Source organism: Talpa occidentalis, unplaced genomic scaffold, assembly GCF_014898055.3.
Source record: "Talpa occidentalis isolate TD23 unplaced genomic scaffold, MPIMG_talOcc4v2.1 talOcc4.12, whole genome shotgun sequence".
NCBI lineage: Eukaryota > Metazoa > Chordata > Mammalia > Eulipotyphla > Talpidae > Talpa > Talpa occidentalis.
In genome coordinates this window covers 84,912,944-84,933,829 of record NW_023601212.1, presented here as the reverse complement: position 1 = coordinate 84,933,829, position 20,886 = coordinate 84,912,944, and the positions used below count along the sequence as shown (strand labels likewise).

Below are 20,886 nucleotides of genomic sequence, written 5' to 3'. Positions count from 1 at the left end.
CATCTCCTTTAGTTAGAGGTCACTGAATCTGTTTAGAACTTTTTTAAATCTCTCAAACACAGCACTTACTTCAGTACTATCTTCTTTTATCTTAATTTTAAAAACTTGTTTTCCACCTGTATTTCAAGTTTAGTTTATTACATTAAGATTTTTAAAGACTTTAACCTAATGCTTCCTTAACCAAAGGCTTACTGAAAACAGAACGGAGTGTTTTATAACAGCTTCACTGAGATAGAATTAAAATACCATCAAAACCAGTAGTCTGGAGTACATGCCAGAATTGTACAGCCATCACCACTAACTAATTATATGACATTTACACCATTCGCAAAGAAACCCTGTACCCTCTGGTAGCCACTCTTCAAACTCCCTCCCCCAGTTAGTGACAACCACTATCAGCTTTCTATCTCTAGAGATTTACCTATTCCGGACATTTCACAAAGATGGAATCACACAATATGTGTCTATCTCTGTCTAGCTTCTTCACTAAGCTAATTATTTTCAAGATTTATCCATGCTGTGACATGTACCAGCACTTTATTTCTTTTGTATTTCTGAACAATATTTCATGACATGTATGAGCCACATTTTATTTACTCATTTGTCAGCTGACAGATATTTGGGTTATTTCCAAAATATTTCTATCAGATTGTCTGAAATACTGCATTTTACACTCATGCTTTAAATATGTAAGTGCACAATAACTTTTCACAACTGTTATTCAAAATGCTTAGTCACTCCCAATTTTTTGCAATGATAGTCTTTTCCCATTTACATGTTGCAACTTTTTCCTATTAGTTACAATAGGTAACCCATTTTTGGTATGTTTAGACAACATGGAGGGAAAAAACCTACTCTTAACAAAAAGTTTCATGTATTTTAATAATCTAAATTAGAGATGCTATAGATCTGCAAAAAGGGCAAAACTAGATACAAAAAGGGAAACTAAAACAAGCGATTGTTTCAATGAGCTATGAAGACAGGAAAACCTAAGTACATTAATAAGCAATATATCATGATTGAAGTTAATATACCAGTTTAGTCTTGAAGATATTCTTTCAAGAAAAAAAAAGTGTGATCATTCTGAATCACTATTCTTATCAGCCTACAATATTACTCATGGGTAGCTGCTCTGTGCCAGGCACCAGAAAAAACAGCAGAGCTAGCAGACTCTGTGTGTGTGTACACACACACACATACACACACACACACGCATGCACAAACTCATGGGGTACAGACTGGGAGGTGTGGGAAACAAGTGTGTTCTGTGAGAGGAATAACATGTGAAAAGGATTGTGGGGAGAGAATGCTTTAGAGTCCAGCTCCTGAATGGTGGCTCATGCGGCTGGAACAAACTGTCAGAAACAGTGAAGATGATACAAAAAGAAAGCAGCATAGGGTATTTGGCCTGTAGTCATGAAATTCTCAAGAGGATGAGAAACATTTTTAGACTAAAGAGTGGCCTTACACTGAGGGTGGTATAGTGGACATTACAGAAAATTTCTAATGCAAAAAGGAAAACCATAAAAATCACTCCTTAATGTCTTCTCTCACTTAGATCTCTCAGAAGCTCCAAAGATGAGAAGCAACATTTTATTCCTCTACATTTAGACTCTGTTCTTCCTTTCAATGAGGATGAGTTTAAACAGGAAAGGTTAAGACAAGTGGAAGGAGTTTGGTCTCTGATTATCTATCCAGCTCAGTTCATTGCCGAAGTCTAGAGACAGTGTATGGCCACAGCCCTCTGCTGTGATGGGCCTACTGTGTAGGGACGACACTGTACCTACCTGGAGAAGAGGTGTGTGCACATGTGACACCACATGGGGCAGTCGCCGCCACTCACGGATGGCCAGGCTGCTAGCCATTTCGACCAGGCGTTCGATGAAGCTGAGCTGCTGCTCTTCAGGGTGGCAGATAGCCAGGTATCCTCGGTACATGTTGACCTTCCAAGCCATCTCCTTTGGACAACTTACTTCTACCTGGTGGTAAAAGGACATTACATAAACATCAATGACATTCTCCCTCTCAGTGTAAAGTGTAAAGGGTCAAAAATGGAAAGTCAAAAATTTTTGTGGCCATAAATTATGCAAAACAATAAATAGAAATTAAGTTATAAACAGATGTTTGTTTTCTTTAGAGAAGTCACACATTTAGACTTTTTTTCTTCCTGAAAACTTAACTTTTCTGAATATCAGTGAGTGTCTAACTTCCAGATACAAAGGAATGACACAGGCTCATTGCTTAAGGTCTTAAGTAGGTCCCCCAAATGGGGAAATTGATCAATACTATTAAGACAGACCACATTAACAATCACTAATTGGCTACAAAAATCAGCCAGTGAATTAAGTATTAAATATATGATCATCCCCATGCTGACAATTATCAGTATAACTTTTGCTTTCAATTCTTATGTTATCCTGAAAAATTAATCAACTCATACCACATCATTCAAGGGAAAGAGGGCAGTGACTCAAGTTTATAAGAATATGAGTGAACATTAAAAACTTTAACTCATTAAGAGCCACATTTTATCATCTACTATAAAATTTCCTCCGGATTTCATGTATCTTGCTTATCAGTTCCACTGTGAAGTAGATTAAGTCTGGAGCTGTTACATTTCCTCTTCCAGGCCCCATACATGCATCTCAAAGCAAGGCAAAGGCTCTACATTCTGCCCCTGAACCCTATCTACCCACAACCTCCAAAGAAAGCGTTAGAACTCATCATTGAACTTTATCAAAGTCTAACAGGACATTTATCAAACTCTAATAGAAATGTAAGTGATGAAAAATTAAACTCTTTTTAAAATCCGTGTATAAGAAGATGAATATCTGTTAAGGGAACTTTATAGGGCTGGTGTGACAAGATCAATAAAGCACCTTTGGGAAATAACAACAAAAGTTATACACATTTTAATGCCATAATACTATCTGTTCAAATGACATCAAGAATAACAACAATACCACGTTACATTTACATGACAGTTGGGCTTGCTTATTCCCTGACACTGTACTTTTTCAGCGTATGTTCACATCCATGGCCCCTCTTATATAAAGCCCAATAATCCAATGATGAAGAAATTCAGGAAGACAAGCTTGTGAACACATCTACTTCCAGCACCATACTCTAAAATCACACCAATTTCACATTTTCAACACTATTTCAGATAGTTTATTGTAATCACAATTCCTATCCTCTGTAACACTAAGAACAAAAAAATTCTATTTTTTCCCCTCCACATGGGAAAAAAATTCCATTAACTACATCAAACCAAGTACTTTAAGTGCAGTACACAGGAACAAGAAAAACAAAAAAACAAATAGCTTGTTGATTTTTCCCCCCCTTTAAATATAGACAAATGAGTAGGTGACACTATTGGGACCATTTGAAATAAATTTACTGCAGTTTACTCAGAATAGTTTATTCACATACTTTTAGCTTTTTTCTAACCAGTAAGTTCCTTACAATTTTGGGGGAAAAGACTTTGTGAAAATAGAAATTCAGTTGTCAGACTTAATGGGAAACTAAGTGAAGCCTTAGAAAGGAGAAAAAAAAAAATAGAGTGAGCTATACATTTATTTAGCAGAATGTTTTATCAATAAAACATTATTAACTGTAAATGCATTCCAACAGCAAAACACATGTACTTTTACCTATATTAATGATTGGCTATTTTAAAAAAATGTTTATTTATATATATTTTACAACATTGTTTTCTTTTTTTTTTTTTTTACAGTGTTTGCTTTCTTTTCTCAGGTGTAGTCCCCACAGAATTTCCACCACCAGCTCACCTGTGCACTATCGCCACAGTCACTTGTACTCTTTCTGCCTTTGTTTTGATCCCTTGCCCTCCCCCTCCCCCACAGAATGTCTGTTTTATAGTTGTCTATTTTTGTTTTGTTTATTATTATTTTTTCCCCTGATCCCTTATTTTTGGTTTCCCTATATTCCGCCTATAAGTGAATCTATCCAATATTTTTCTTTTTCCTTCTGACATTTCACTGAGCATAATCTCTTCTAGCTCCATCCATGCTGCTGCGAATGGAATTAGTTTATCTTTTTTTGATTGTTGAATAGTATTCCATTTGTGTATATGTACCACATCTTCTTGATCCAGTCATCTATTTTTGGGCATTTGAGGGTCAACAATTTGCTAGAGGTAAGAGGGACATCTCACCTGCACCAATGCCTCCTTCATGGCAGTCCAGTTGGACACCCGCCAAGCACATTCCAGGACGAGATATGGGTTTATATGACCTTTGGACTGGCCGTATTCTGTCAAGGCTTCCCACTGGTTCAATTCCTTCGAGCACCTATAAGACCAGGGATTCAGTCGCAAAAGCTCAGTTACTAACATATTAATAAATTCAAAAAGGGCAGAAGACAGGATTTTAACTAGTTTATTCCTATCCCACAAAAGGAATAAAGACATTTTTCCCCCACACAGGGAAGGTAGGCTTTTGAGGAATGTCCACTGCTCCGTAAGAATGGACTGACTACCTGCCCTCTGCAAGAAACTGCTCCCTGGTGCACCAAGAACTGGCCACTACACAGCAGAGCTAGATGCTCCAGAGCTATATGGAAAGGCAGTAATCATGCACTGTATCTCCAAGAAACACTCTGAGTAACTCAAGACTTTAAAAGCTATTCTTAGACTTTTATTGTTCTTTTATAGGGCCATAAAGAAAAGAGTAAAGTCACTTTTAGAAACACTCATTATAAAAAAATTTCATACTTTTCACTGGTTCCTTTAACTGATTTGTGAATATATCAAACACTTTTCTGCTTACCGAATCCAGTGGTCCTCCCAAAGCTGGTATTCTGGGAAAATAGCAGGCGATGCATTACTCCTCTCATGTTCTTTTTTGGCTTTATCCATTGCCTTTTCATAGGATTCTTGTGCCTAAAAAAGTTAATAACAATGCAAATAGCTATTTAACTATAAGCATTTCCAAAGTTTTTGCTAATTTAGGAGCCATGACACCAAAATTCTCTACTCATACACAACAGATGAAAATGGGAGAACAAAATGAAAGGAGATGAGACTGCCTAGACCTGGGCTAATTTCTCCAACCTTCAGCAGAGAGAGCAGGGCCAAGCCCATGTCTATATTCCAGTTTGGGAGCCTCAATGTTCCACAGGAGGCCAAGAACCATGTCCCATGATGGTGGCCCAAGCTACAATGAGAGGACTTGCACAGGATTAAAATGTAAATACTAGATGCAATCTATCCACCATTTCCAACAGGGCCAATGACTGCAGACAAAGAGCATACAAATTAACAATTAACAAAAGGATTTAAGGACCATGCTTTAGAAATGCCATCACACATGCATGTTTCTCTTGAACTGAGACTTCAACCAAAGGACATTTATGAGTAGCATAAATGCTTCAAATAAAACTGTAAATGTAGTTAACAAGGCTTGACTTGGATATTATATTTAGGATATGACAAATGACCATTCACCAACCATGCAGCCAAGCTACTGACAGTGGCTACCTGCTCAAAGAATCCATGCTGCTCATAAGCAATGGCAGTTGCTGTCTCAGAATACTTGCACCGCTTCTGCCATAAGCCAGCCCACATATCTTCCTCTTGTAATAAAGAGTAAAGCTCAGCAAGGGAATCCAGTATCTCCTGAAAACACAGAGCATGGTTTCTGAGTGATCATTATAGAAAAAAAATTGTTTTTCTTCAATTAAGCAACTCTGGTGTACTTATTATAACTTAAATTCACTCGGGAGATGTTTACTGAAACTATAGTCACTGGAAAGGACACGGTATTAAAACGAGGTGAGGCCTCACCTGCTGAGGTGGAGTTATACTCTCCTGCTCATAAAATTCTGTCGTCTGCTTTGGCTTAATCTGTAGACTCAGACCTTTTTCAAAAGCTTGATGCTCCAGCATTAATGTGGAGCGGAACCAAAGGTTGTGTGTTTTCCCCAAGTACTTCAGGACGCAGGGTCTGATGGGAATTGGAGGGACGCACTGGGACATGGCTTCCACAAAGCAGTTCAGAGCGCTGGGCTGGCAATCGCGCTGCACCTGGTGACTGCCGCTGCACAGGAAGGGACTGATCTCACCTGCAAGGGCCTGGAAGCAAAGAGCATACTTATTCATTCTTCATTCAAACCACATCATTACTGTGCTCTCACAGCTGACTTGGGAATATTCTGGTAGTTGACACTTAGATAGTAGTCATTAGTTTTCTTATGTTTTGAAACTTCTTCACCAACATTATTTTCCATAAATATCAAAAAACTGAAACTACACTTTGCAAAGCAAAATTTTAAAAACATACTCACATGCTGCTGTCTGTCAGACAGAATTTTCCACAATCTAGGAAAAAGCTGGACCCATGTCTTTTCTGCCAGTGTTGTGGAAATGTGACACAGCTGGACAAAAGCGCTGAGCAGTGCTCCAGTCTACAGAAAGAAAAAAGATGAGTCTAGATGGATACCAGCTGATGCTAAAACTTCTCAAGTGCCACCCCACCACATTCAGGAGACCACTACCTGTTCCCCACTCTATCAGCGCACTTCCATACCTTCAAAGTCCTGAGCAAATACCATGTCAGGGTGAAAGTGTCCTCACAGTCAGGTCTGTAGTGTGCTGAGCAGCAGAGAACCACAGACTTGGGTGAGGGGCTCCATAATACACCTATATTTTTTCTGGACTTTTAAGGTTATTTCCTAACATTACTGATTCTACCATGTTTGAGAAGCACAACACAATGCCAACACTGAAAGTGCAAAGAAGAGGTACTCAGCTACCATCAAAGCTTAGGCCAATGAAAATATAAAGTAGGGAAAGCACATGCATATGGAGGTGAAGCTATTTGCCAGCAGGTACAATTTACAATTCTGAAGAACAAATCAAAAATTGTGAAAATTCGGTCTCTGACATTGACAGTGGATAAGACACGGAAAAAGCGACAGGAGGACTCGATTAATGTCGCTGGAGGTAGAAAAGGGCATGTCAAACTCACAGAGTATTTGATTTTGCCCAGTTTTGCTGTTTTTGAAAATCTGAATCAGCTGCTGCCAACATTTCTTCTAAACAGCCAGGTTAACAGTGTGTGAAGCCCATGGAGCCACCTCCCCCACAGGGTATCAAGGAGATGCTGAAGGGCCTCGGCATATGCTTGTCAGCCCACCACAGACCCTGCTGCCTCCAACATGGACAGTCTCAGAGACATGTACGTCATGGCTATGCTTTCCTTTCTGCCACAGCAGATACAAGAAGGTCAATCACCCACATATCCATGTCCATATTAAAAATGTAGAAACAAAGGATGCAAACATTTCAAGGAAAATGAGTAAAAGCATTTAAATGAGGGATACTCCTGAGCATTTGATATGAAGACTACCCCATAAGGAAGACCATGATGAAACCAGCCTGGGTGACCTCACATGGCTACACACTTCTTGGTAGGTGCTTTCTGGCTTCAAGTCGATAGCCTCTGGCAGAGGCTAGGAGCGCTGACCAGCCACATGCAGTCACAGAGCTGCCAATAAAAAAAGTTTGTCTGGAGCCATGAGAAGGGGATCCCACGGATTTGTGGTTTATTCTCATTTACACAAGATCACAAAGAGAGGCAAAGTAGTGTCTGGGGGCTGTGGTGGGCCCACAATACCAGGGGGCCCAGGTGGGGCACTGGCTTCAACAGATTTCCCAGAGTAACTGTCCATGCTGGGACAAAAGGCCCACGGCAGAGAAAAGAGCAGGTGTGCCTGGTATGAAGGGCCCACACAGATGCCTTCTAGTCTCATGACCTCTTTGTAAGCAGAAGAGTTCTGGGAATTAGAAAGTCAGGACTGAAACTGACTATAATAATTTGTAATCCCACTGTGCCCTATGAAATATAAATATAAAAAAATAACTTCCATAAATACATGAAATGAAAGAATATGAACATCATTCTCCAACTCCCTAGCACCTCTGGTTGCTTTGTTTTCCTACATAGCACCCACCACCACCTAAGGTAGCATACACTGATTTTATATTTTTCTGTCCCTGTATCACTTATTTCCCCTAGTAAAATGAAAGTCTGATGAGGACTCTTGCCTGTTTCACTCAGTAATATTTCCATTGCCCAGAAACAATGCCTTATACACAGCAGGGAGTCATTAAACACCTGCTGAGTGACTAAGATAAAATGTAAAAGAGGTGAGCTAGGAAAATGAGACTATAGTATAGCCTGAGTAATTCTCTTATAACAGGGCAGGACCCAGAAGAACAAGCCACGATCTCTTGATCAAGAAAGCGCCAAGAGGCTGCCTGTGGGCAAGACCCTCCAAGTGTAGCCATGTTCTATCAACCCCAACCACAGACTAGAGGACAGAAAAACCCTAAAGGAGATGTTGAGGTACAGAGCCACAACTAATCCAGTCAAGGAGAAAACGTAAATGTGTAAAGCCAAACAATGACACCTGTGGCAATGTACTTCTAGAGCTTCCACACTGAGAGACCATCACCTAAATCCAGGCATGTAGATGAGTCAGCATCTACGGGGAGGACTGGCCACAAAAGGGCCTTTGGGTTTAGAGTATGGGTCCACAGCCCTTCTTTCTGGCAGTGATGGTGGGAGAGACAGAGGTCTGTTAATGTTCTCAGTCTGTGACAAGAGAGCATGCCACCATATAAGGATGCTGCATGCAACTGAAGACCAGGCACTTTATGCTTCAGCACCACAATGGTGTCACTGACACAAGTATTATTTCATGCAGAAATTCAGGATGGGTCATGAGAAAATCACTAGGAGAGCTGAAATGTAAAAATTATTTGTAAGAGGCAATTAAAAATTTTTTTCCACTAAATTCCTGGTATGAACAGAGTTTTCACTGTGTACTCTTCCATTCTTCAAAAGGAACTTGGCATTGGAACTATAGAACCACAGTGGAACTATAGTGGAACTATAGTGATTCTGAGTTTTTAAGACAAAAATATTCAGGAGAGAAAAAAAACAACTACCCTTCCAAACATGCACATATACCTTTACTTCCCGGAGAGTATCGAGAAATTTGTCATGTCTGTTGGTTAACATGTGCAGCTGGTTTCCAATGTCCTTCTCAGAAAGTTCTTTGGTTTTGGGGGTGCTAGTTTGATCTCCAGGAGCTAGTTCAATATCGATCTCCACATCCTAAAAAACAAAGACACAAACATGCAACCCAAAAGATAATAGTTGAAGAAAATCCAACAAACACAACTCCTATATATTTTCTGGATGCATCTTGGCAAATAAAATTTCATTAGTTTTCTGGAAGCTTACAATTATTTAAACAGTCTTGAATTTTATAATAAACAACAATATTAATTAGACTAGACTTATCTATTTTAAGTGACATTATACAAATGTCACTATTTTGCTTTCAGAGTTGGGTTATGGACATCAAAATGAAAGAGAAAGTCCAAGCTTTAAATTGTATAATAATAAATATTATTAGGAATGCAGCCTACCAGTATTCACAATACAGCATAATTGTTTAGCTGCACTGCTCATTCAGATCAACAGTCAGGTTACCACACAGAACCCTGTGGACACAATGTTTTACATAATGTATAACCTAAGAAAAATAAACCTCATTTCTGCCCAAACTTCTGGGAAGTCATAATTAACAATTCAAACTGTGCCACTAAGTTGTTATTAACCATTTGGTACGTGCCCTTGAAAATGCAAAAGAATCACTACAAAGGTGGCAATTTGTCCAAAAAAGGATTAGAGGAAAAGATGGTGTCAACAAATGATTTAGTTCAGCAACAGTGAAGAAAATTTTAAATGTTTATTTGTGAATAAAAGGATTAGCTACCCACATAAGAAAAGGGAACAACAGTCCCTTTTAGAGCAAAGAAGGGGCTTTTCCTCTAATACCAGGTGGCTGTCTTTTAAAACCCAACACCAGAAACACTGAGCTTCCACAAGCCACCAACCTAGATGAAGCAAACTCTGAAGGATCTGTGTAGGCAGAGCATCAGCCATGCCCTCCGGGGTCACCAAGAACCAGTGACACTAAGCAGCAGCCCTGGAGGCCAGTTCTTGGTTTCATCCTGCCCCTTCTGGACTAGAGAGAACCCTCAAAGGTCTCAGCTGGCTGCTGAGGCACCCTCTAGAGCTATGGTTTCTAAACCAGGAGCACCTCTCGCAGGAGCAAAGCTTCATGATACATTCTGGGAGAAAAGTCACCTAACAGCTAAACAGTCTTCACTAAGTGTACTCACTCATGATAAAGGATCTATCTCAAGGGCTTCCCTGGTAGTGCAAGGTGTTAAGACGCAGCACTATGAAGCTATCCGCAACTACTGTAGTACAAGTTCAATCCCTGGCCCCCAGGGAGGTGACCCACATGGTGCAGCAGACCTCATATAGCTCACCTGCTGCTCCCCTCAGCAGTGTATTTCAGTCAATCTGCCTGTTCTGTTCCCCACTCTGTCTCTGGTGAATCCTTTCACCCCCCACACCTCTGGCCTGTACCCCAGTTCTTGCATGCATAAATAAATCTTTAAAAAAGGGGGGGGCCTCCCCTGGTGGCACAGGCGGTTGAGCGCAGTGCTGTGAAGCTGTTCGCAGCCTCTGCAGCGGTGGTTCCATCCCGGCCGGCCAGCGAGGGTCCCACATGGCGAGCAGACCTCTCCTGCCTCACCTGCTGCTCCCCTCAGCAGTGTATTTCAGTAGATCTGCCTTTACTGCTCTCTGCTCTGTCTCTGGTGAATCCTCTCACCCTCCCGTGCATCTGGCCTGTACCCCGATTCTTGTATAAATAAATCTTAAAAAAAAAAAAGGATCTATCTCAAAATCAATGGCAACAGGAGATGCTTGTCAATTTTTTTGAAATTTTTTTTAAAAGATTTATTTATGCATACAAGATCTGGGGTACAGGCCAGAGATGCAGGGGGTGGGTGGCGGTGGGTGAGAGGACTCACCAGAGACAGAGGGGAACAGAACACGCAGACTGACTGAAACACACTGCTGAGGGAAGCAGCAGGCGAGACAGGAGAGGTCTGCTTCGCCATATGGACTGTTCCCTTGCTGGCCGGGGATGGAACTCATGCTGCAGAGGCTGCGAATGCTTCATAGTGCAGTGCTTAACCCCTTGTGCTACCAGGGAGGCCCGAGATGCTTGTCAATTTTAATTTAAATCAAACTGAACTCAGGTACCACAGCGAAGAGTTTTCAGGCAGGGATAGGTTTTAACATGTTCCTCCTGTTTTTTGAATGTAAGACATAAAATTCTTCAACAGAAGTGGGAATTCTGCTGTGCAGAGGAGGTGCCATGTGATCTGGAACATTACCTCCTCTTTGGACTCGCTGTTCTCTCGCTCCCGGGGTTCCTGTTTGACATGAGTGACCATGGCGAAGGCTGCTCGGTCATGGCTGTCAGCCAGGTTGATGACGTTGGTGATGGATGGGAGCATAGCTCCTTGGCAGCTGGTACCAATGGGAGTGCCCTTCTCACAAACTGCCAAGAGAAGCTAAACAGTTTGTGGAAAAGAAGACCAACATAAACATTGTTTGGCATTTAAGATGTGAGGACCCAGTTAATATTACTCATTTTGATGGCACGCACATGCTGATTAGAGCATGGTTATTACTATACTCTACACTTCTGCTCCAGCTGTCCCTCCCTCAGGGACCCCATGTCTCAGCGTACACTCCATCCCTTTCTCCCCTTGAGAGCTTCTTTTCCTGTCCTCTCGGAGGCATCTCCCAGATAGAAAGGACAGAAGCCTCTGCTTTGTCCATCAACTTTTTTTTCTTTCTCATCTCCCATATTATGTCACCAAGCCCTGCCAATTTTACCTTCCAGGCACCTGGGCAGCCATCATTGGCTGTCTACATAACTTCCTCATCATCTCCAGACTTACTCTTCAGAGCATGGTGCTGCAGCATCTTCCTCTATATAGCTGACCCCAGGATCTCCTCCTTACATCCTCCAGCAGCTTCCCACAGCCTTCAAGGGACAGCTCAAGCTCCTTAGTGTGGCTCACAAAACCTATTTACTACTTCCCACCTACACATATAATACTTCCCTATTTCCCCACACACCCCAGTGTGCTGTCCCTCCACCAGGCTACTCTTACATTCTTTTTACAAAACATTTACAGAGCACCTGCCAGGCACTATGTAAGGCCCCATTTATCAACTTCACAGAGGTGTATCCCCTGACATCAAGGAATTGAGGTGTCAGAGGGAAGGACAAGACCAACATCAACGCACACATACTCTTGGTGATAAGAAGGCAAGGAATGGGTGGACTAATAGAGAATAACAGAGCACCCACTTTAACTTGGATGGCAAGAACATGGCATAATCAAGAATATGAAAGGTGGAGACTAATGAGGGAGAGGGGACAGCATGGGGCTGTAGGAGAGGCCAGGTCTGGTCACTTGAGACATATCCCTGGATGTTGGATTTTGTACCAGGTCCTATTCGCTTTACTCTAAGAATAATTTTGCAACAATAGAGATAATAATGGAGGGTGGGAAACATGGCTGTTGAACACGAAGGCAATTGTTCCTGACACCTTCATGAGTGATGACTGATGGTCGCTATGAGAAGGTAGAAAAGGCAAGGAAGAGAGGCAAGGGGCCCTTAACTCATTAACACCTGACTAGAGATGCAACAGAGGAAAGGAATGGGGGATTCCTGGCTTGTGCCCCTAAGCATGCCCCTTCCTCTCTTGACTCATGTACCTGCCACAGCCAATATCTTTCTCATCTTTGTATCTGTTTATCTGACCCACTCACTGTCCAGGCCTCATTCATTCACCTCAAATGAATGATGAGTACATTGGGGAATTTGGCCTATTACGTTGTCACTAGTTTCAAATGTACGCTGAATTCTGTACCAAGAAAACACACATTAAGCACAACTGGAAGTATATTAACAATCTTAATTGATATATATTTTACCTCAAAGATTTAAACAATTCTGACTCAGTTGTCTCATTAAAGTAATTTGAAACCTTCCAGTTTCATTCATTTTAGGTAAGCGGACAAAAATTATTTGCACAGCATTAATTACCTGCTTTGGGAAGCCTCAGTCACCTGATGCATTAAAGTGGTGATGAAGGCAAAAATGAAGGATAGCAGACTTAAATAAAAAGTAAATTTAACAAGAAAACATGAAGTCTCACAACAATGCTATTAGAAACAGTTAAGAAAATTTGACTTGCAGCCACTGATGGTCTGGACTCCATTTTTATGACACTGACCATTTTACACAGATCCCTGTCACTGGCACCCTGATTCCTCACACTAAATCATCAAAACCCACAGTGCTGTCACCTGGTCAGGTCTGGCAGCTCCACCTTCCCTGTTTAAGGACAAAAGCTAACAATTAAAGCAAATTAAATCTTTTAAATCTTGTGGACAATTTACAATTTTTATATCTGAGGAGAAACAAACCTTTGGTTATGAACTAAGAAATGTTCAACTTTCTTATTAAAGTATTTAAAATCACCCCCAAAAAGGTTTTGATGAAAACATGCCTTTGAATCATTTTTTTTTCTTATTAGAGATTAAAAAGTTTCATGGAGAGATTTCTACTTTCATCTCAGCACATATGAACACCTCCTGGCTTCAGTGCCCCCAGTTAGGAACTCCTGGGCTGCCCTATATACCTCCCAATTACAGACGGCAAACAGCCCATCTTACCTCAATGCACTGCTTGATCCAAAAGTGGTTACCCATGGCTTCCCAATTCTGGGAACAAGTCACATAAAGCAGGCGCTCATAGACCCGGCGTTTCATGGAGTTGTCAAAAACCTCAAAAAATTTTGCCCTGATGAGCGGCTGGGCACAACGCAGCCCAGAGAGAAAGGCAGGCTCCAGTTTTGCAGTCAGCTCACTACCTGACAGTGTCTCATCCCTGTAATCAAAGGACAACACTGAGATACAAAAGGTCTGCTACACAGAGGACTCTTGAGACTGCAAGTAAACAAACAGAAAAGTGGATACCAACTTTTCTGAACTCTCACTAAGAAAGTAATATGGCAAACTGTGTAGTTTGATGCAACATTAAACAAATGGTGCACTAATGATACCAATTTAATTTACTATTTAAATGATTTTTATGTGATTTTTTTTTACATGATTGACATGATTTAGTACTTATTTCATATTTAGGTATAATTCAAAGATTAAAAAGTCATGTTCATTGGACAGAAAACACATTAAGGATAAATATACCCAATATTTGATTAATTGCTGTAGCTACCTGTAGACATAGTTAACGAGGTCTAAAAACTGGGCATTTAATTCAAGGTCTTCTGGAAAGCGTTTTTCTATGTAAGTCATCATTTTCACAAGCAAAATGGACTTCTCCCGGAGGGTAGGTGTCTAGAATGTTTTTTAAAAGAAAAAAGTCAATTACTTTTGTTGAGAAGACATGTTCAAAAATATTCCAATCTTCTGGTTACTATTTTTTAGATAACAATGAGGTAGAGGGACTGTTATTACAAGGCTCATGTTCATGGTCATAAAAGATTAACAAGTATGATTCAATTAACAAAAACAAAACCACTTTAAGATTAGGGACTGGGGGCCTCCCCGGTGGCGCAGCGGTTGAGCGCTGGGTTGAGAAGCTGCCCGCGGCCTCTGCGACGCCGGTTCGATCCCCGGCTGCTCCCCGGCCACCGGAGGAGGGTCCCACATGGCGCGCAGACCTCTCCTGCCGCCCGCTGCTCCCCTCAGCAGTGTCCTTCGGTCCTTCTGCCTGCTCTGCTCCCCGCTCTGGCTCTGGTGAATTCTCTCGCCCTCCCGCGCTTCTGACTGTACCCAGTGCATGTATGAACAAAACAAACAAACCAGCAAACAAATAAATAAAGCATGCCTCTATAAAAAAAAAAAAAAAAAAAAAAAAAAAACTTAAAAAAAAAAAAAAAAAGATTAGGGACTGAAAAGTGAGAAAAATCCATCTTAAAATAAGAGAAGACAATGAAAATACAAACACAGGAGAAAAACATGTTTTACACTGCGGAACTTTCAGAAGAAGAGCTAAGAAGGTGATATTTAAATTTTCTCTTTCATACAAGGGGAGGTCACTGGCCAGAGTACAGTCTCCCTCCCAGCTCACCTGATTGGCTGCCATTGGAGAATTATTTTTAACCCATTCTTCCACAATTTTAACCACAGCCCGGAGGATTTTGGCATCTGATGATTTCTCAATAAGGGAGGTTAGGATGGCCTGAATAAAATTCTTCCTCATCTCCATGCTCATCACAGCCAGACGTGTTTTCACCAGTTCCAGACTTAGCATCACCAGCTCACTAGTTCCTGCTCATGAGGAGAAAGAGAACACACCCAAACAATCTTACAAACATACATCAACTGGAAACCACTTCAAATTACATTGCATATTGGATTCTTCCCATTTCCCCCCCAAATACTTTCCCCAGCAACTACAGGTCTGAGATTTGAGGTACCTCATCCTTTCTTACTACTCTGCCTTGCAAGGGCAGCCTTCCTATAGGTAAGGGCATGATGGAGCTGATGAGACCAGTGTAGCCAAGTCCTGGAGTCAACCCCAGTTCCAAGGAGTCCAAGGAGTTCCAAGGAGTCAACCCCAGTCCCCATCCCCACAGCAACATGTCTCTCCAGATTCCTAGAGCCCACAGTTCAGGTCTGGAATTTGCAACTTAATGCTTCTTCAGACATAATAGCCCTGAGGAAGCGATCTGTTTGATAGCAAAATTGTTAGATAACATTTTTGTGGAACATTCACCAGTAAGAGTTAACCATTTTAAAATTTCTTCATTCTCACATTTACAAATTTTATAAGTAGCTTTTTTTCCTTTTTTCTCAAGGTTTAATTTTCTTTCTTTTTTTTTAAAGATTTATTTATTTATTTATTTATTTATACAAGCACTGGGTACAGTCAGAAGCGCGGGAGGGTGAGAGAATTCACCAGAGCCAGAGTGGGGAGCAGAGCAGGCAGAAGGACTGAAGTACACTGCTGAGGGGAGCAGCGGGTGGCAGGAGAGGTCTGCATGCCATATGGGACCCTCCTCCGGTGGCCAGGGAAAAGCCGGGGATCGAACTGGCGCTGCAGAGGCTGCGGGCAGCTTCGCAACCCAGAGCTCAATCACTGCGCCACCGGGGAGCCCTTCAAGGTTTAATTTTCATCATGACAAAACTTACTTTTTTTTTTTTTTTATTTTTTTTTTTTTAATAGAGGCATGTTATTTATTTATTTATTTGTTTGTTTGTTTCTTTGTTTATACATGCACTGGGTACAGTCAGAAGCGCGGGAGGGTGAGAGAATTCACCAGAGCCAGAGCAGGGAGCAGGGCAGGCAGAAGGACCGAAGTACACTGCTGAGGGGAGCAGCGGGCGGCAGGAGAGGTCTGCGCGCCATGTGGGACCCTCCTCTGGTGGCCGGGGAGCAGCCGGGGATCGAACCGGCGCCGCAGAGGTCGCCGGCAGCTTCGCAACCCAGCGCTCAACCGCTGCGCCACCGGGGAGGCCCTGACAAAACTTACTTTTATCATGATTTTGCTGATTAAAAGTAGAGTCAATATTCTGATGTGGGGGGAATTCTTAATGGTAATAAAATACAGTTCATATTTAAAATGAGAATGGTTTTAAATGAAAAACCTCTTTGTTGAAGAGCAAATGATAATGAATTACATATAAACAAAAAGAATTAGTGTTTGCTTTAGAATTCAGTCACAGAGCCTACAGTGTGTAGGATTTAAACAAAATTGGAGGAACAGGGTGCCACATTCATCACCTGAGGTTGCTTCTGTGCTGCCTGATGCAGCCTGTGGGTTTAAGTGCTCTCGGACCATCTTCTGGAGGGAACGCATGAAGACTGAGATCAGTCTGTCTATGTAACTTGGGTTGTTGCTGCAGGCTGATTTGAGGATCATAAGGGTCCCTAAAATGTAGAGATTTGCCAGTTTTATAAAGAAAAAACTGAATAATTAACAAAAATGTACTATCTAAAACATTTAAAGTTGTGCTGTCTGACAAAACTATAGATTAATCACAAATGTCAATACTATAAAGTTTTATATGGCACACGTATTTAGAATCCTTATATTTTCACGGTAATTATGTCAACATCACCATACGTAAGGAATGATTTTTGTGTTTTGTAGAGACAATATTCTTACCTTCAGTTCTGGTTTTTATTTCTTGATTATGGCAAATGATGCCCCTAAGTGAAGTATTTTGCCCCAGAATGTGTTTTGGCAAAAAAGAAAAATAGAAAAAAAATCTAGACGTAACAATTTAAACTCAATTTTGACTGCATTCTGAAAGGCTGCATAAGGTCAATAAAATCCACAAAACTAGTATTAGGACATAAAAAAAAAAACTTAACATCAGTGTATTAAAAAAAGTCTTCCTTGCAACTGTCATTTTTACAAACATTTTTTGACCCTGACCATACACATTCAATTTTAAATTTGTATTCATGGCTGATATCACGGTATGACTATTTGCCATTTATAGGTGAACTGCCCCAGCCTTGGACAATTTCAGGTTTGCTTGTTTAAAAGCCAATTATTAGTGAACAGCTGATATAAGATCACTCTGATTCTATGGCAAATAAATAACCCAGGGTGCTTGAGGGTGATCAGGACTATGGGGAACATATTCCGACCCTTCCTGAGCAGACACCAGTAACTAAGGCCTGGATCCAACACAGGGAGAAGATAGGGAGACTATCTCCCTCCACCACTGCCCAGGACTTGTTATCACCCCGACAGGACCAACAGTGTTCAGATCTTCTCATAGAGAGTCCTTTAGAGAATTAACAAGACAAGATGTTCCTGCTATTTTGGGATGCAAACCAGGATCTTCTGTATGATTCTGTTTTGGACTATGCCTCTCTACCTACATCGGTTTGGTTCAGAATAGAGAGAGCAAGCTTGGAGAATAAGAGATATTATTTTAACTGAATTTATCAGGCTCCTGAATTTCAGACAGCATAGCAAGAATTTGGAGCTCAAGAAATTGATTCAAAAATAATGTTTGCAAATTCAGACACAAACACTTCCCTAACAAGGGCTACCTTACAACACATTATAACATGTGTATAGAAAAAAAACCACACAGACCAAAATGTTAAGTGATTGAAAGTTTTATATGATGAGTACATAATAAAGGAGAAAAAATTTTCAGAGTTGCTAACCCAACATCCAGTTACAATCACAAAAAGTAGAGTGACTTTTTGTCTGGTGGTAGAAGTCTTCCAGCTGCCCTGATTACCAGCGAGAGCAACTTCTGTTTCACTTTGGTCAGTCAGAACCTCAAATAGATAGGAACTTTTTTTTTTTTGAGAACATAACAGGCGGATGTATTGAAATACACTGCTAAGAGGAGCAGCAGGCAAGACGGGAGAGGTCTGCTGCGCAGGAACAGGTTCTTATCTGCTAGTGGATTACTGACAGATGGACACATTGTAAGAGGCAGTGCTTCTACATATTAGTACCTTCCTCTACCAGCATCTTGTGCTCAATATAAAATTGGATCAGTAGGAACCCTGTGACAAGGGACAATTCCCCTTAGAACCAACTTCGGCATCTGGGGCTGAGGAAGGAAGAACAAAAGGAGTACTGAAGATGGATGGAGAATTCCAAGACCAGTGGCCTTGTGTGTGCCAAGAAACACACAAATATCCCTAGCAACACATCAGTCAGCTCAAAGCTCCTCCCCATATCCTGAACGTTTCCCAGAAGAAAATCCTGTCCAGTGAGCATGGACAAGACCACACCAAACTGAATTTCTGTCAGGAAAGCCAAGACAGACACTCACCAAAGAGCTGAGAGGGGTTCGCACTGGTGGCCTTCTCATAGTTGGTAAGTCCCTCATAGATGACCTTTCCAACGGCAGCATAGAGGCACTCCAACTCCTCGTGCTTGGAGGCCACACTGGAAGTACCTGGAACACAGAACTACCCTTATACTCAGAACTGAGCTTTAGTTGTTTGGAGATCATAGAGACAGGCTTGGGTACCCATCTCCCATCAGAAGACATGTGGTACTCATCTTGGGGTTGGTTACCACTTGAAACAGCTAAGTGAAAACCTTTAATCTTGCCAAGCCTTAGCTGAACACATGCTAAACACACATTTACAATACACCAAAATTTGATCTTGTCAACTGTTCACCATTTGACAGAATACTTGAACCTAGCTTCCTTTCAATACCTCAAGGAATGATTAGTGTTCAGCTAATGAAGAACTGCATTTCCAAAGTAGACAAAAAATAAAATGCAATGACTGTTATTGTTAAATTTTTATGCCAAGTACATTAAAATAAAAGTTGAAGACACAAAGAAATGTGGGACAATAAAATGTTCAACATAGGGCAATGGGCACTCTCAAATAATGAGCCCTATGCCCACCCATCTACTTGGAAAGCAAGGCACTGACAGAGAAGGTCACATACTTGGCTCTGTTGGGAAAATACTCATCAGGCGCGAGAGAAGGCTATGTACGGCTCGCAAAACTTTGGTGTTCCCACACGTCATACAGGCAGCAATCCCACGCTGCAGGGGTTTGAAGCTACTAAGGATGGCTGGAGACTGGAGAACAGTCAGCAAGAAACTCAGCACCTCCAATCCTGTGCAGATGTTTCCATAGTTGACTTGATTAGGCTGTTCCTGAAATGGAGAGCACAAGCCAAAGATGATTAGTATAGTGAATTATAGACACATGAATGAAGCAAAATTTAAACCTATTTGACTTTGAGTATTTGGAAACAAAGTAAAAACCACTAGAGAATTATCACAGACATTAAAAAAATATGTGACTACACTATTTTTATTAAAACAGTATGCTTTCAAAATATTAAGGAAATCTGCTTTAGAAAAACTTCTTATAGGGGCTTCCCTGGTGACGCAGGGGTTAAAGTCTCAGTGCTATCAAGCTACTGCCAGCCACCGCAGCATGAGTTCGATCCCTGGCCAGGGAGTTACCCACATGGTGCAGTAGACCTCTCTGGTCTTACCCGCTGCTCACCTCAGCAGTATATTTCAGTAAATTCGCCTGTTCTGCTCCCCACTCTGTCTCTGGTGAATCCTCTCACCTTCCCACGCATCTGGCCTGTACCCCAGCTCTTGCATGCATAAATAAATAAATTTTAAAAAAAAAAACTTCTTATAAAACTTTTCCCCAAAATATTAGTACTTACTTTTAAGTAAGAATTTGAAAATCACCAAGAATCTTGTAATCTAAAAGGGCAATTACCAAAATGAGTTTTGCTTTTCTCCTCCCATCTTACAGTTGCACACAAATACCCTTCCATGAACAAGTTTCTTTGAAACTGTATATGAAATCAAGCTAGTGGATGATGCCAGCATTAAAAAATAAAGAGAGTACCTGGTTTGTAGTAAAGATACATAGCTTCACAAAACTTTTGATTTTGTGGTCACACACACGTGTCTTATGTGTAGTGTGTACACTCTGAGTTGAGAGGTAAAAGGTCTAACTACAGATCATGGAGAAAAGGCAGAAAGTCACTCACTGAACATGGCATGCTACTTTCTGAAAACAGTGGCCTGCTGAGGGGCAGAGGCTGTCTGCAATAGCTGGTGATTTTTCAACTATGAATGCATTTGACAGAAAAGTAATTCAAACTGTCAATGAGAAAAAGCGGAAAAATATTTGCAGACAATCTGGAAGTTACGTCTCGTACCAAGCCAGAATCCAGCATGTGCTGCAGGTTAGTGGGGAACTATCCTACTCTCTTCATAGCACAATAATCTCTGTAACCTTTCAAAAAACATGTTGTCTTTGCAACATAAAACAACGAATGCTTATGATAGGTTTTATAATCCCGATGTTTCAAGTTTTCAAATTCTATCAGGCAACTAGACAAATGGAACTGTGTCATGGTAATGACATGGATAAGATAAGAACAGCTTTTGCAAATGTGAGA

General features: G+C 41.0%; 1 protein-coding gene across 1 annotated transcript in view; it reads right to left on the bottom strand.

The window, feature by feature from the left end:
• TRRAP (transformation/transcription domain associated protein) overlaps positions 1-20,886 on the bottom strand; it is a 111,774-nt gene that overhangs the window by 21,594 nt on the left and 69,294 nt on the right. Inside the window, 14 exon segments of the mRNA XM_054693708.1 lie at positions 1,788-1,979; positions 4,178-4,313; positions 4,791-4,903; positions 5,501-5,638; positions 5,807-6,094; positions 6,307-6,426; positions 8,997-9,143; positions 11,291-11,470; positions 13,655-13,868; positions 14,217-14,338; positions 15,075-15,274; positions 16,731-16,877; positions 18,761-18,886; positions 19,396-19,609. Of these exon segments, the coding sequence (XP_054549683.1) occupies positions 1,788-1,979; positions 4,178-4,313; positions 4,791-4,903; positions 5,501-5,638; positions 5,807-6,094; positions 6,307-6,426; positions 8,997-9,143; positions 11,291-11,470; positions 13,655-13,868; positions 14,217-14,338; positions 15,075-15,274; positions 16,731-16,877; positions 18,761-18,886; positions 19,396-19,609 (2,337 nt within the window).